Below are 17407 nucleotides of genomic sequence, written 5' to 3'. Positions count from 1 at the left end.
AAAGAGCATAATTAATGAAAAGTTAACGGAAAGTTGACTTTTATAAGTCAATGAGTATATCCTTAATTTATTGTATTCTTCTTCGACTATATAGAAATCCTCCTTATAATTATTTTCAATGGTATCCAAGAGAATAGCTTTCATAAATAAATTATACTTTTCATCGGGTTTAGAAGTAATTAAAAATGTTCTTGAAACATCCTGATTTAAAACAGATATTGGATTATCAATCTGTATATTCATCGTCGTTATGATACTGTCCAATTCATCTTGTTTTGTAGAAACAATTTTTTCTTCCCATTTTTTAATCTTATATGATGAGGTATTTCCAATAGTACGTATAATTGTAATTGTGTCGCCATAAATGTCAGGCTTGTATTTAGTGTCTTTTTTTATTAACTAATGTTATAAATAATAACTTAAATTGAATTTAACTTTAACTTACTTAGATTATTAGATTAAAATCATCTTTGACTTATATTTTTACGTTAAAATTTGCTTTAATTTAAATTATTAAATAAAAATTAATTGGGAGAAGAGTCAGAGAAGGATGATGGGGGAGAGAGCAGAAACAATGTGGAATACTATTGTACAAAATATCTTGTAATACCGTCTATATTAATGCTCTCTTTTACCTGTGTATACTTGTACGTATTTATAAAGGTGTAAACGTCATACATGTGTAATTGTTTTGTAATTCAAAATACATGTGAGTGTATGATACGATAAAGAGTCGAGCAACGACTGAAAGCTGAATGGGTGAAATCATCTGTGATCGCGTGATAAAATATTCATCTTTAACGTCTCCAGGAACTAAAAAATGGAAAGAAAAAATTGTTTCTACAAAACAAGATGAATTGGACAGTATCATAATGACGATGAATATACAGATTGATAATCCAATATCTGTTTTAAATCAGGACGTTTTAAGAACATTTTTAGTTACTTCTATAAACCTGATGAAAAGTATAATTTATTTATGAAAGCTACTCTCTTGGATACCATTGAAAATAATTATAAGGAGGATTTCAATATAGTCGAAAAAGAATACAATAAATTAAGGACATACTCATATAAAAATACATTAAATTAAGGAGTTGACATGGGAGAAGGAAAGGCATCGGCACCAGTGTCAGCATGCTACTCAAAAGTTACGGGAAATTCGCCATACAGTGCGTAAAGAGGGAATTTAATATACAAGAAACAGTGGTAAAGAAAGCGGTTTCTATCGCCACTGAAAAATGTCCCAGACTAAACACTACAAGATTGACAAACCAAATCAAAATTTTACTAACTGAGTTAAGAGATAAAATTCGCGAAATAGAAAACCAGTTTGACTGTTTGGATAAATTATGACGACAACTGAAAGAAAAGGAAGAAAAATATGGAGTAAACATTAAATTTGCATCTCAATTGAAACAAAATTGCGAAAAACATATCGAACGAGTGAAGCATTGACAGAATATGTTCCTTCTCCTAAGGGACTTGTATAGTGTCTGTGTGCAGAAAGCTTTCAACGATGTGCTTTCTTTAAGACAATATAAGAGCATTGTGGTGATCAATCATACAAATAAACTGCTTGATTTACATGTGAGTGTACGGTATGATAAAGAGTCGAGCAACGACTGAAAACTGAATGGGTGAAATCATCTGTGATCGCGTGATAAAACATCCATCTTTAAGATCTCCTGGAGCTAAAATACTGCTTTGAAGAGAATTCTTGCCATGAGAACTTTTGATCAGGATGACATGATCAACATTTTCCCAAAGTTTCAGACAAATCCGCTGAGAATCCATTTCCATAAGTTCTTGTGCGGGGTCCTTTGTAAGATTAACACGCGACGTCTTTTAAAATTCAAAGCCGAACTACAACTGACAAGTTGTAATTGTTTAATTGAAATAATTAGTTTAATTGAAATAATTAAATTTAACTACTTGAAAATACTCCCACATATGTAATTATTAAATGAGCGAGGAAGGTAGAGGGAGAGAAGAAGAGGGAAGAGATACTATTCCTACAATTTTTCATAAAAGTAAAATGTGTCGTATCGTTTATATTAAAGAAAATTCAAGATTTATCGTACCAACTCAGCCAGAAATGACCGATGTCTATCGACGTCGATTTGATGAGTCATTTCTCGCTGGGAATTGCCAGTTTATGTATACAGAAATGATTTATTCTTAAATTACGCACAAATTACAATCAATACAAATGTATTTGAAACAAGCAAGTTGGAGGAAATTACAGTTTTTTGACCATAAGAATATTCAGATAAAATAACAATTGTTTTAAATTTATAATTAATTTTTAATAAATGTCGATAACCATTTTAGAGCAATTGATCATATCTATTTTATAGCTTAGTACAATAAAGCTAGTTTATTTATTCAGATATACACATTTCGACTAAGTATTAGTATTATAGTAATAAAGATATATATATATATATATGTAGGTCCGGAAGTATGTTCCGGGACTTTTATTTTTGATATCGGTATATTCCAGGACAGTATATTTCAAAAAACGTAAACAGTCCCGGAACATACCTCTGGATCTACGTATATATATATAGAGGAAAGTGCCCTATTATGAGATAGGATCCTAATATAAGATGACGGGGTTTTTTCATGGTGGGATCAATAGATAAGGCCTATATAGGGCCTTTTAGCTTAACATATTTCATATTAGGATCCTGTCTCATAATAGAGCACTTTTCTTTAATAATTAAAGAAAAAGAAAAAAGAGAAAAAAAGAAAGAAAGAAAAGATGCTGAATTACGTGATAAAATATCAAAACAATAACACATATTTTACCTCAATACGAAACATTCGCGAAAAATATGTTGAATGATTCGCCCATCGGATTAAGACTCTATTAAGCTAAATTAAATAAACTCGATATCGGAATGATACCAGAACATCACATTGTGAACACTAAATTGTATATATTGTGTAAGTACTGAGCGACATATCTAGATGAAAAACCTATTCAGAGCGATAATTGACATACGAGTCGCGCGTTATCCAGCATAATATTGGATCATTAAACGTTAACGAGTAACCAAGATGTACCATACGATACATGTAAAGCACTGCCACATAAGTTAGGAACTTGGTATAAAAATGAAGCAGTTTCACAATCAGTGAATCCTTCTTACCAAATGTTAATTTCCTAATGAATGTATCCGTATATCAAACATGACAGTGTAATTATCATCATTAAACTAAACCATGGATATTAATATTATGTGTCCTTAAATGTGTTTAAGGAAAATAATGATTTCTTAAATAATTGTCGTATTCTTATGTCGATAGCAAACAGTCTTAACAACAAACGTAAACTAATCATATCGTGTTTCATAATTGCGTAGTCCTTGTGTCGGTATGTCACGTGATGGGAGTTAATAATTCTCAACAGGTGTAACGTAACAACATTAGTAACGATTGACGATTAGCGACAACGAAACGTAGTTGCCACTGGTACCATTAACCAGAACTTCTTTAGGCTTATCGCTTTGCTGCATACGAGGAGGATAAGACCGATGTTCTCTTTGGCCTTTAGGTCCCTGCGAATTGCTGTTAGACATGGATCGCGAGTATTCCTTCCTTGCTATTCATGGTCGTTTGGTCGCACGAGCCAGCATTACTGCCTAAACAAATATGTATAAAGAAATAAAACAATAAATGTTTTTCTTATTTTTCGTCTATATTAATTTTACTTACATTTCAAAGGGGAACTAAAGATATAAGAACTCATTACTCACTCTCTCACTCATTCTCTCTCTCTCTCTCTCTCTCTCTCTCTCTCTCTCTCTTTCTCTCTCTTGTTTTATCATAAATGGGACTTCTTAAGCTTTAAAATGAGATGTCATTCATTACTCTACGATTATTAGTTTCGAAGATCTAAACATTCAAAGTGTGACATATTTTCGTTGCATCGTCACATCCGTGGGTACTCCCCATACCGCGGAGAAAGACATAGTTCTACGTCAAAATTAATTCTGAATATTTTCATACACATATACAAGTGTACATATATCAGTCTACTGATCGAGCAAGACTGAGCAAAATGAGTATAAAACTGCCTCTTTTCATATATATAACCGATCGTCTTGAAGAGATGATAACGCGAGTTCGATACTATAACGGAGGTGAAAGAATAGGCCTACCTGTCTGGCTAGTATTCATTGGCGTTGAACTTCGTTGCCGCAAGCGCCATTGTGATTGTGACCATCCGGTACTACGCGCATATGTAGAATTTATTATCCCTATAATTTCAACAGGTGGAAAGGAATCCTGGAATAACAACAATTATCAACATTATAAGTTTCAATTATCTTCGAATTGACTTTACAGAAATAAAAATCCATTTATATAATACATACAGAAATAACAGGTAGAATAATTATATTGAAGATTGAAGATTAACAACTTAAAAAAATTGGAAAATTTTGGATTTATCAAAGAGTTTAATCCATTTTACTTTTCTTGTATTGGTTCTGTAAAAGAAAAAAAAAGTATTTATTTATTTATACACAATATTTTTATGTAAATAACAAACTTTTTACGATTTATCACTACTATCACAGATTATAACATCAGACACAAGAAGACACTTAATAAAATTTTTGCAATATATATTAATAAGGAAACATTTTTCTGTAAAACACTTGCAATTGATAAATCAAATGTGTAAAATATATCTAAGAAAAATTTTCTTTTTATTTCTTTCATAAAAGATCTATATATATACCATATACTCATGTAACAGCGTCATAACTCAAAAAATAGAAAATTGTAATTATTTATACAGTTGGAATGGTTTTTGTACAAAACTTTAAACTGGTAAATTGTTATATCATCTGTTCTGTAATTTAAAAAACTCACCATCAAAAAGCGTTAATGTCATTGCATTTTGTAGTAAAAAAGTATAAAAAAAGTAAAAAAAGTGAATATTTTTGTAAAAAAAAAGTAAATGCTTCATGATTACTATTATTGATTACTTTACCAAAATATATCAATGTTTTTATTGTAAAATATTTAGTACCCGAATAACAGTAATTCAAATTTTTAAATAACGTTTTTTAGAAAATAAGGTTTTTTGAGTTATATGAATAATTTAATATTTTCCTAAATAAAAAAAAAATGTTTAGTATATTTTTTAAATCTCATCTATTAACTACAAACAGTATTTCATTCAAAAAATATTTTTACTATAATACATCTTGTATAATAATAATTATTATTATGTATTTTATTGCTTTAGATGTCATAATCTGAAATAGTAGTATTGAATTATGAAAAGTAATATGATTACTACATGTCTGAAATATACTTACAAACGTATTTAAAAAAATTATTGTCACAAATAAAAACAATGACATTAGTTTAGAAGAAAAAGCAGTTCAGTGAGCCTTCAGTAATTCTTTATTATGATAGACTTTTATATTTAGATCTGGAAATAAATCAAAAATAAGAACCAGTTATACTAAAAAATTACTGAGCATTCTCACTAAAATGCTTTTTTTTACAATAGTCATTTGTAATAAATTTTACAGTAAACAGAAGATAAATTCTCGAAATTATAGTTATTGTTATTAATGTATATTTGTATGTTTACCTGTACTGAATTTCCTTCAGAACACCTTTTTTTAAGTGAACGAGACACCTTTATCACTGTCTCCAAAGGTAAACAACCATCTACCCGTTTTATGTCTCTCAAATTTTGAATCAAAAAATATGGCGGCTCGGCTGTAACATATATTGCACACTTATTATAAAAATAAAAACACTCATTAAAGATCAATTTAATTTTTACCAAAGTATATAAAAAAATAGTTTTAAAATATTATTTGATTATCTTAAAGTATAAATTTAATAAATTACAAAACTACTTACCCGTTTGCATTACACCAATTGCTTCCATTTTATCACCTTTGTTCAAGTCAAATTTGTCATATTCATCTTCCTTAAAATTTATTATATAAACTTGTAATTTAAACTCTCCATCAGTTAATGATCCACAACCAATAAGCTTATTAAATTTATTGTGATGCACGGCTCCAAATTTGGTTTTTACATATCCGACCAAAACTTGTAAAAAATAATTATAATTTTAAATAATATATTAAAAACAAATTACATTTTAGTTATATATATATGCGTGCGTGCGTGTATGTATGTATGTGTGTGTGTGTGTGTGTGTGTGTGTGTGTGTGTGTGTGTGTGTGTGTGTGTGTACATACATATATGTATGAAATATTACATAAATATAATATATAAATATATATCATGCAAATAATAATAAATGTGAGGAAACTTACTGACTCGTTTTGAAGTATTTATAACTTCATTAAATTCTACACGCTCTGGTAGTACATCTGATACAGTGTTAAACTCATATTTACCCAAACTGCTAACAACAGTATTTGAACAAATTTGCAATTCATACGGTACATTGCCACTGTTGTAATGAGCAAATTTAGGTGGACGAGCCAATGCTCCGTCTAAATGAATAATCTAGAAAATAAATAATTTCACAAGTTAATAATAATTGTAATACATTATGATGCGTTTAATAAATCATATATATATATATATATATATATATATATATATATATATATATATATATATATTTAAAACATTTACAGAATTTGGCTGTATATGGAATTCAACACTTTCGATAATTTCGTTCCATACAACGACTTGTATTCGTTTGGTCTTTCCATTATTCAAGTAAAACTTGAAAAACTTGTATTGTTTATCATCTCCAATTTTACGTGGAGCTTCTATACCGTCCACATATCCGACAATCTCTCTATTAAAATACAATTATTATAAATGTATAATAGTTACAAAATATACTTTTAAAAAAATCAATTTATAATAATAAAAATTTGATATTTAAGGCTCCTGTTCACTCACTGCAGCCATTTTGGATTGATGACGTCAGAAGCGAGAAAATCATGAAAGTATATCATAAAAATTCTTGTGATTTACACTAAAATAAAGATGCTTTTTAATAAAATACCATCTGTAAACGATAAAATAGATTTGTAAAATACACCGAAACATCCCCTTTTATATGAGTAATCCACATTTGTCGAAGTGAATGTTGTCTAATCAAGAACGAAAACAAGCCGTTTAACAGTTGTCGAATTGAAATAAGTATGTGCTGCACATATTAAATCACAATAAAGTGGATATCTTCGATGTATTTTAACACTATCACAATAATTTTAAATGTAAAAACACTGCACTAAAATAAAGAATAACGCTGTAAATTGCAAGGATAATTTTGCTTTGACGTGTCATTTTTCACGCCTTATAGTTCACAGTTTTGTCAAGTGTGACGCTGTCTGTGCGAAAACGCGGAATTGGCTCGCGAGCCAGCAGGAGCCTTAATTATGTTAATATTTAATATTTAATTTACTATTCAATATTTAATATTTAGAATTCAAATCAATGAAATTTAATAATTATAAAAAAATATTAAACATTTTTATTAAGAATACTTTATATAAAATAGTACTTACACTGTTCTATCATACATTTGAATGTGCTCTAGATCCTCATCTGCTGTTAGCATGTTTGTACCCTTTACTTTTTGAAATCTGGATAATTGATTATCTTCTGTTACATCAACGTTGGTGTAATTATTAGAGAATTCATTTGTTTCATCAACGTTGGAGCAATTACCAGATAATTGATTGGCCTTCTCCATGTCGATGTATATGTCTTTTTTATATAATAATTTATGAAAAAATTAAATTATTAGTGTAACAAATCAGTAAATAAGTAACATTTGTACAAATTACTTTATGTAATTGTATTATTCAAAACAAGTAGAAACTTACACATTGCTTCCTCAGTTTTTAAGTGTGCAAGTAGAAACTTGCACATTACTTTCTTATAGTTTTTAAATGTGCAAGTAAAAACTTGTACATTGCTTCCTCATAGTTTTTAAGTGTGCAAATAGAAACTTGTTTAAGTGAACAAGTAGAAACTTGTACATTGCTTTCTTATAGTTTTTAAGTGTGCAAGTAGAAATCTGCACATTACTTCCTCTATGGGGAAGCCTGTTTTTTAATGCATAATTATTAGTAGATATTTATTAATTTGACTTCCTCATGGAGGAAGCAATGTGCAAGTTTCTACTTGCACACTTAAAAACTATAAGAAAGCAATGTACAAGTTTCCACTTGCACACTTAAAAACTATAAGAAAGCAATGTAAAAGTTTCCACTTGCACACTTAAAAACTATAAGAAAGCAATGTACAAGTTTCTACTTGTACATTTAAAAACTATGAGGAAGCAATGTACAAAGTTTCTACTTGCACATTGAAAAACTGAGAAAGCAATGTACAAGTTTCTTCTTGTACACTTTTTTTTTATAGATAGAGTGTCATTAAAGATACTTACACATTTTTTAAACAGAAATCGGTAACCCTCTCACCGATTCTCGCAAAATTCAAAACAACTTTCTTTTAATAATATTCTATATAAAATTACATGTACATCTTATACACTTTTTAAGCAGAAATCGATAATCCCTTCACCGATCCTCGCCAAATTCACTAACAATCTTCCTTTAATAATACTCTATCTTCAAACTTAAGGTAAACCGAGGCGAATTGGATCAATATAAGTTTTAAGATAGTTTTCGTTAATGTTTTTTTTTCAAACAAGCTATTTTAGCGTGTTAATTAATAATCCGATTTGCCTTGGTCTACGTTATATATTTTTTAGGCAGAAATCGGTAACCCTTTCACCAATCTTTGCAAAATTCAAAACAACCTTCTTTTAATGATACGTTCTATATATAAGATTACATGTATAACTTGTACACTTTTTAGGCAAAAATCAGTAACCCCTTCACCGATCATTGCCAAATTCAACACCAACCTACCTTTAACGATACTCTATCCATAAAATAAAAATTAAACTCGATATCTCAAAATTTGCGAAAATTAGGGCAATTATATAGATTTTTTAAAACAGAAATTGGTAACCCCTTTATTATTAGCAATTTTTATTAATTCTATTATATTCTTCAATTTTTTCTACCCCTATTTCATATATAATTCGTTAAGATTTGGTTGATTAGTTCTAGAGTTATAAAAATTTCGGTAAATTTGGCACATACATACATACACACGTATCGACATTTTTTTTAATGCAATATTTTGACGTTTTAGAACATAAGAAACACATTAGCATCGAAAACTAAAAAAAAATTTTCTCTTTGGCCTTTTCTACCTCTATTTCATGTATAATTCATTAACATTTAGTTGATTAGATCTAATTTTATATGCGATCAAAGGTCTATATACGAAGTTTATGTAAACAAAGCTTCTTCTATGAGGAAACAAAAAAATTTATCTGAATATTTATTAGTTCCTTCTAGAGATTTCAAATTGTCTTAAATATTAATCCTTTGTCTGATAACGACCTTCTAGCTGACTGTATAAGTCTGTCACGTTTGACGTTAATTTTTCTATTTTTTTTTCAATTATTTTAAAGAATTTGAAAAAATTTTGCAAACATTTGTGAATATTATAAGATATTAATAATTTTATAATCATTTTGATAAACATTGCTTATTTAATATTTTTTGGCGGGCTTGTAAGTTTTATAGCTAGATGTAAATATCATTTTGGATTGAATGTCGTAAACCCACATTGTTAGACAATTACATCTATAACATACATAATCCATAATTTTCTAAACATATATTTCTTTATATACATAATTTTTAACACATCTACTATCTCGCTGTTCGCCAAGATAAACTTTTAATGCTTGCCAGGAACGAACTCGTGAAAAAGCAACATAAAGTTGTCCATGATTAAAAACATCTTTACGAAGATCTATTCCTACTTTGTCAAATGTCTGTCCCTGTGATTTATTAATCGTCATAGCAAAAGCTAATTTTATTGGAAATTGTCTCCTTTTAAATGTAAAAGGATATACATTTTCACAATACAATGTTATACGATTTAAAAAAACAATATCTCCTGTTTTATCACCTGTTAATATCTTACATTTTAATAAATGATTTGCAAGTTCTATAACCATTAATCTAGTACCATTACAAAGTCCTTCATTGATATTAAGATTTCTTATTAACATAATGATACAGTTCGGTCTTAATCGCAATTCGTAAGGAGGAAGAGATGATGGAGACAAAGTATTTAAATATTCTGGTAATAAAGATTCACTAATGTCACCATCATTGCCACAATTTATAGCACTATCTATACTTGTATAAATTCGTTCTTCCGTTTTATTTAATAATTCAACAACTTGTTTATTTATTTCATCTACATCGATATTTCGCGCAGAAAGTATCGCACATTTAGCCATGTTGTCAAATTCTTTTTTTTGTATTAAATCACCATATATATCTGTAACAATATCTGCATTAGGTGGTGCTATGCAACATTCAGGAATTTGTACATTATTATTAAAATCATTTAATATCCCATCACCCATATTTAATAGAAATTTGGCAAATTCAATTTCATTTGGAAGAACTCGCATATTTTCTGTCAAAGAGAAATTTACGAAATATTTCCAGAGAAAACTAAATTTAATAGAAAGATTCACAATTTCACTTCGTGTACCTCGTACTTTAATTGGAAGAAGTTGTCTAAAATCACCACCTAATATGACAATTTTCCCACCAAATAATACATCATTATTCATAATGTCACGCAATGTTCGATCCATAATTTCCAAAGCATATCGTGGCGCCATTGGTGCTTCATCCCAAATAAAGATATCTATTTCTTTTAAATATTGAGCTTCTTTAGACTGAATTTTAATGGGAGATGATGAGTCAACAAATAGTGGAACTGGCAATCTAAAAATTTTATGGACTGTCTTTCCAGCAGGAAGTAACGTAGCTGCGATACCTGTGAAGGCCATTGTACACACACGTTTCTTTCGAATTTGAGCTAAATAATAAATTGTTGTGTATACAAATGTTTTACCTGATCCACCTGGGCCATCAATATAAAAACAATGACTATTACGACTTTTATCATCTAATCTATTTAATATTAAATCAACTATTTCTTTTTGTTTTTTATTTAATTGATTATATTGCCTAATACCTACTTCCATTGCTTGTTCTATGGTCACATTACCTTCTTCTTCATTATTTTCTATTAATTGTTCCATTTGTGGAAAATCGATGAAACTTTTGCCTTCAGCAAGAAGCATAGCACCGATTTGTGCATAAACTTTTTTTTGTGCTTGTAACATACCAAAATGTCGCGCATAATCTTCTGACATTGCTATTTTAAAACTTTCCCAAAGTTCATCAGGATGTAAAGGTTGACAATGTATTAAAATACGCACAAATAATTTACGAAGCTGTCGTGGCATCATCCATCCAACAGCTTCATCCATAGCTCGTTTCCATTCATCATCATCTTCAATTAAACCTAAAGCTAAACATGTTTCCAAAAATGATTGATAAATTTCTCCTTTTACAGTTTTTAAATCGTTAAAACTTGTAGCTCCCTTAACATTAAGTAACAGTAACCGTAAATGAAATAATTCTATTTGTGTTGGACTAACAGTATACATTCGACCTATACAATTATACGACCTATAATTACTACGTTTAACCCAATGTGATATAGTTTTTCCATTAATTTTTTCTTTTTTAAAAGTATAATAACGTGGAATATCTACGTATAAATACTTTCTTGCTTCAATATCGCGTAAATTTAGTGCAAAATAATCTATTAACATAGTGACTTGATTTAAGGCAGAAGTCATTGCATCTTCAATAGATTCATTTTCAATTATTATACTTTGTTCATTAGGTAGATGAACTGGCAAACGTATTATAGCATGACTTTTATCTTGCAATTTTTTGCTAAGTATACGCCAGCTAGCTTCTACAGGTCCAACGTAACGTGCCTCAATATAATTGCGTATCTCGTCATGATCAATAACTATATTTTCTGTTATTGGTTCAATTGTTATAGAGGCAGCATCATGACCTTTATAAATATATTTATATAGATATTTAACAGATTTGATACTGGAAACTATTTCAACATTAACATGACTATTAAATATAACTGATAAGTAAGGACAATATGGAACAACATAACGATTATCAACTATATATCCACCAGGTCGTTCAAAAGTCTTACCAGTATCTCGTCGACGATAATATGGATAAGCATCCTCATCCATTCTCGTTTCTTCAACGAAAGTTTTTGGATAATGTTTCGAACATTTCCCATCTATTAAACACCAATCGCCACAAGGCCCGTGAATCATATGTCTCATAACTATGTTATGCAAATTATGATTCTCACATGGATCAGGAATTTCAGCAGATATATACTTATCAACAATTTCTGAAGTTGTTATTTTAAAATTTCGTTTTAAAGTGATCAACATATGAACGTGTGGTAAACCACGTTTCTGAAATTCAATAACATATACATATGCTGCTACTTCACCAAAAAATTTTTGTTTAACAATCACATCTATAAGATAATCTTTTTTAATATTAAAAACGCGTGCACAAATATCAGGTCTATCATAAGCTTGTTGACCAGGTAAAAGATTTTCTGTAATTTCACGCCATTTTGGATTACAGGTCATTGTGACAAAAAGATCTGGTTTACCAAATTTAACAACAAGTGTCATTGCATCTTGGTAATTTTGAAACATATTACGTGGTGAGCCGATAAACGTAGAAGGAAGTATAACCATTTTTCCAATACGTCCATTTAAATTATTTACCATATTTTGCATATAATCTATTAAACCTTGATATGTTTCAGAGCGCAACTCTTTTTGATGAGTTTTGCAATATTCCGTTCTGTCTTTTTCAATTCTTACGTAATTGTCTACAAGCCATTGTTGGAATAAGCGTCGTCCTAATAAAAAAATATTAAAATCATCACGAATAGCCATACGATACTTGACATATTGCCCTCTACTTATACGTTTGTCACTATTTAATTTCTTTAAATGACAATGCCATCCTTGAGTACCGTATGGATAAAACAATGGATAAATCCATGGCTCAACATTTGGGTTCACGATACTGATATTTTGCAAAGTTTTGGTATTTTTATTACGTACTACAACGTATGATTCAGGTATTTCTCCATCAGCAGTTGTAACGAAAACAGCAGCAACTTCATTCGTTCTTTGGGCATTATATCGACGTCGATCCGTTTCTGGTCTTAAGTTAAATAATAATTGTAATTCCAATTGATTCGATTCTAATTGTCGTTGATTTTCTAATTCTTCACCCATCATTTGATATGATTGAGCAAACACGTTATATTCTCGCATTATGTGCTCAAGATTTTGCACGATTTCCAAATCCAAATTTGAATTATCACTAAGACGATAATCTATAGATTCATTTGAATCTACAATAAAAAGTTGACCATAAGTTGGATTTTCATTTGGCGCAGCATGCAATGCTGTATTAAATTGATAATAAATTTGACCCTGTATTTTAAAGCAATATGGACCAGGTCGTCTATTTCGAAAATTAATCAAATTAGCGTTAAATGATGCAAATGAGAATGAACTATTATAACTACGAATATTTTGGAAAAAACGATTAGATTTTGCATGATTTCCTTCAAATAAAGTACGTAAAAAATGAGGACATATGGGTAATGATTCAAGACATACTGCCCCATGATTACAACAATCATGAAACGAATTTCCTCTATTAATAATTTTTTCAGCTATAAAATGCTTAGCGTTACAGTGAATACACGACACATCCATAGGGCCAATATAATGTTCAACTAAATTATCAACTGATATCATATTAATATTTAAACGAGATTGTCCTTTCTTACGTAATCGATAACGAGATTGTTTTTCTGCACGTGTAATGCGTTGTATCACTTGATCAACAGACGATGTACCGGCAATACAATTAGTATCAGATTGATATTCTGTATACGTGACATCTTCTATTACATTACTAACAGATGATGTATTGGCAATAGAGTTAGTATCAGATTGATATTCTGTATACGTGACATCTTGTATTACATTACTAACAGATGATGTATTAGCAATAGAGTTAGTATCAGATATTTCATTAACTACTACATTGTTTTTATTAATTGCTTTTTTTGCAACCTGTCGGCGATTGTATTGATTTTGCACTTTTCTCTTACGACGTTGTCGTTGAAATTCCTCTTCTTCTTCTTTCGAACGTTCTACTTTACGTCTTGGCATTTTATTGAAGTATATAAATATCGAAAATATTCAATGAAATTATTACTTCACCAAATAAATACAATAATTATTAAATTACTTATTAAAAAATAAAAATACAAATTTAATCTTTATATTTTACTTTATGTGTATACGTATTATAAACACACCTAAACACATATAATTAAAATTTTTAAATAATTTTATAATATTACTATAAAATATATAAATTTCGTACATATACATATACAGCAATAATAATCAATTTTATCATCATCATCATCAATATCATCAATATCATCAACAACGACAAAAACAACGTCATCATCATCATATCATCATCATCATCATCATCATCATCATCATCATCATCATCATCATCATCATATTTTTCTAAATCATGAAAGTAAAAAATTTACACAAACCTGATAATTTAATAATTATTTCCAATTCCTTTCCAAAAGTCTCTTCCAGTACCTTTCAAGAATTTACACACGCTTAAGTCCTAATTGAGATTCTGCTTAAGTATTTCTTTGACACAGAACAAACTGAAAAGAACCATTAAGGTACACAAATTTAAAATTTTAGAATATATTTGAATCGTAAAACGATAAAGAAATTAAAAAAGATATATGAAGAATAATGTGAAAAAAGTGAAAAAAACGAGCAAACATGCCTTCTTCCTTATTCCTTTATCTTATTCCTTATTTTTCTCATTATGTCTGAGCTCCAAAGACCATTGCACGTACAAAAATTTTAATAGTAATCGCAAGACAGTAAAAAAACTAACCAATCATAATCAATAATTCTCCTTGTAGTCAAAGAATAATTGATTGTGATTGGTCAATTTTCTTACGGCCTTGCGATTACTACTAAAAATTTTGTACGCGCCATGGCCTTTAAAGTATTACATATATGATGTTGACATATGCATACTCGTCATATATAAAATAATAAATATTCTAAAAATATACATGTGACGTTGTGGCATGTAATTAAAATAAAAGTTATAAAAATTCATACATATATTACAAATATGTTGTTTTGTAATTTTATTATTTTTGTACGAGTAACTACATTAATGAGCAATAATAATAATTAATCATTGTATATGTGTGTACATAATATAACCTTTAAGGTTTGTGCTGTTCATTAATGTTGTTGCTCGTACGAAAATAATAAAATTACATAGTAACATATTTGTAATATACATAATTCGTCAATCGTCAATTTATTATAGAACCAGTATAAATTTCTTATTATCTTATTATATAATTTATCCACACATCTATACATCTTTTTATTTATTTTTATAATACAAGTTTTCTCACCTTGTTATTGTATGATTGTTTATTACTTTTATTTAAATTACATGCCACAATGTCACATGTTTGTTTATAAAATATTTATTATTTCATATACGGCGAGTACGCATATATCAAAATATGCGCTTATGGAGTTTCGGTTAACCTAGAGATCCTAAGGGTCTATCCAGATAAACTTGCATAAATGCATATGTATAAGGAAATGGATTGGTCTATTTCCTTATGCACATATGTATATAAACCAATCAATTTTCTTATGCTTATTATGTTTATGCACTATGCAAGTTTGTCTGGATAGATCTTAAGGGTCTATCCAGACAAACTTGCATAAGTATATATGCATAAGGAATTGGATTAGGATCGGAAAAAACTTGAGCTTATATTTAATTCTGAATTTTTGGAAAAGTGCTTATTTTTGCTGTAACTTCGCAAATTTTAAAATATCTCTATTTTTTTATTCTATTACATTCTTCAACCTTTTTCAACCCCTATTTTATATATAACTTAGGTAAATATTTACAATTAGGGCCCCACTTCCGATGACCTTGAATTTGACATATATTGTCAAGGACACCCTCCCGAGTAACATGCAAGTAATTTTTGTCGGGAGTCATTGTTTGTTAAAAAGTTATAAACAAAAAAAGTTTGGAAAACATAGCAACTATTTTGAGTATTGCAAGGCATATAAAAGACTAATATATATGTCGAAATAGTTCACGCATACACTTTTCACGTAAAACAAGTTGTCACATGGGTTCGTGACGCGCTTTACAAGCTCGTTTAGGTAGAGGTGGTATTAAACAAGATAAGTTAGTCGATCATCTGTGTAAATATTTGTAGCGATATATAATAAACGAGCTTGTAAAGCGCGCCACGAACCCATGTGACAACTCGTCTCGCGTGGAAAGTGTATGCGTGAACTATTTCGACATATATATTAGTCATTTATGCCTTCCAATACTCACATATATTTAATATACAATTTATCAACAATTTACTGTTTTAAATGTCGTGTTTTGGTAAAGCAGCGACTTTCTCGCGAAATAAAGTATTCTATACTTTAGTAAAAATACTTCAATTTATCAACAATTTACTGCTTTAAATGTTGTGTTTTGGTAAAGCAGCAACTTTCTCGCGAAATAAAGTATTCTCTGCTAAAAAAAAAACGTAATATTAATCATTTATGCCTTCCAATACTCAAAATAGCTGCTATATTTTTTAAACATTATCTGTTAATAACTTTTTAACAAACTTACCCCCGACTAAATTCACTTGCATGTTACTCGGGAAGGTATCTTTGACAATATATGTCAAATTCAAGGTCATCAGAAATGGCCCTAATTGTAAATATTTACCATAACTTATTAAGATTAGGTTAATTAGATCCAATTTTGTAAAACTTTTATGTTTGTGTACGCATTCCCCAAAATTTAACAAATCTGTATCTCGTGAAGTAACAATCCACACCTTAATGAATTGCATATGAAATAAGAGTAGAAAAGACTAAAGAGATGAAATAGACCGATATCTCAAAATTTTGCGGAAGTTACAGCAAAAATAAACATTTTTAACAATATAAGAAAAAAATGCCAATAAATAAAAAAACTTATACATTGCTTCCTTATAATTTGAAAATGTTCAAATTAAAAATTAGAACATTACTTTCTCATAGTTTTAAAGTGTGAATATAGAATGTTAATTATAAATTTGCACACAGAGAAATTAACATTATTTTTGCTTAGAAAGCTTCCTCTATAATGAAGCAATTATTGTAGACATTTTTTATTATTTTGGCTTCCTCATAGAGGAAGCTTTCTGAGCAAAATTTAATGTTGATTTCTCAGTGTGCAAA

The 17407-nt window shown here is 29.1% G+C and overlaps 2 protein-coding genes across 8 annotated transcripts; both read right to left on the bottom strand.

Annotated features, from left to right (window-relative positions):
- Positions 1-2348: 2348 nt before the first annotated feature.
- LOC139817561 (uncharacterized) lies at positions 2349-15072 on the bottom strand. Of its 7 annotated transcripts, XR_011733268.1 has the most exons (11): positions 8426-9626; positions 7539-7740; positions 6652-6820; positions 6324-6519; positions 5899-6093; positions 5621-5751; positions 5340-5455; positions 4754-4867; positions 4386-4499; positions 4170-4296; positions 3636-3650 (listed from the first exon to the last, which is right to left on the bottom strand). XR_011733268.1 is itself a non-coding variant. In XM_071785758.1 (8 exons), exons 2-8 carry the CDS (start codon positions 7724-7726, stop codon positions 3580-3582), a joined length of 1077 nt encoding a protein of 358 aa, XP_071641859.1. In that variant the 5' UTR covers positions 7727-7740; positions 14656-15072; the 3' UTR covers positions 2349-3579. The 7 variants fall into 7 exon arrangements, 3 of the variants coding, with proteins under 3 accessions (XP_071641859.1, XP_071641858.1, XP_071641860.1); XR_011733269.1 differs by lacking the exon at positions 4754-4867; XR_011733267.1 differs by lacking the exon at positions 5340-5455 and having other exon boundaries at positions 8426-9625.
- LOC139817560 (uncharacterized) lies at positions 8664-14617 on the bottom strand. Its single transcript, XM_071785755.1, has 5 exons — positions 13864-14617; positions 13124-13419; positions 12178-12454; positions 10630-11460; positions 8664-10422 (listed from the first exon to the last, which is right to left on the bottom strand). Exons 1-5 carry the CDS (start codon positions 14249-14251, stop codon positions 9728-9730), a joined length of 2487 nt encoding a protein of 828 aa, XP_071641856.1. The 5' UTR covers positions 14252-14617; the 3' UTR covers positions 8664-9727.
- Positions 15073-17407: the final 2335 nt, after the last annotated feature.

The sequence above is a fragment of the Temnothorax longispinosus genome, chromosome 8 (genome assembly GCF_030848805.1).
Source record: "Temnothorax longispinosus isolate EJ_2023e chromosome 8, Tlon_JGU_v1, whole genome shotgun sequence".
In the NCBI taxonomy this organism is placed as follows: Eukaryota; Metazoa; Arthropoda; class Insecta; order Hymenoptera; family Formicidae; genus Temnothorax; species Temnothorax longispinosus.
Note: the sequence above shows the minus strand (reverse complement) of the source record. Positions and strands in the feature narration are given on the sequence as shown.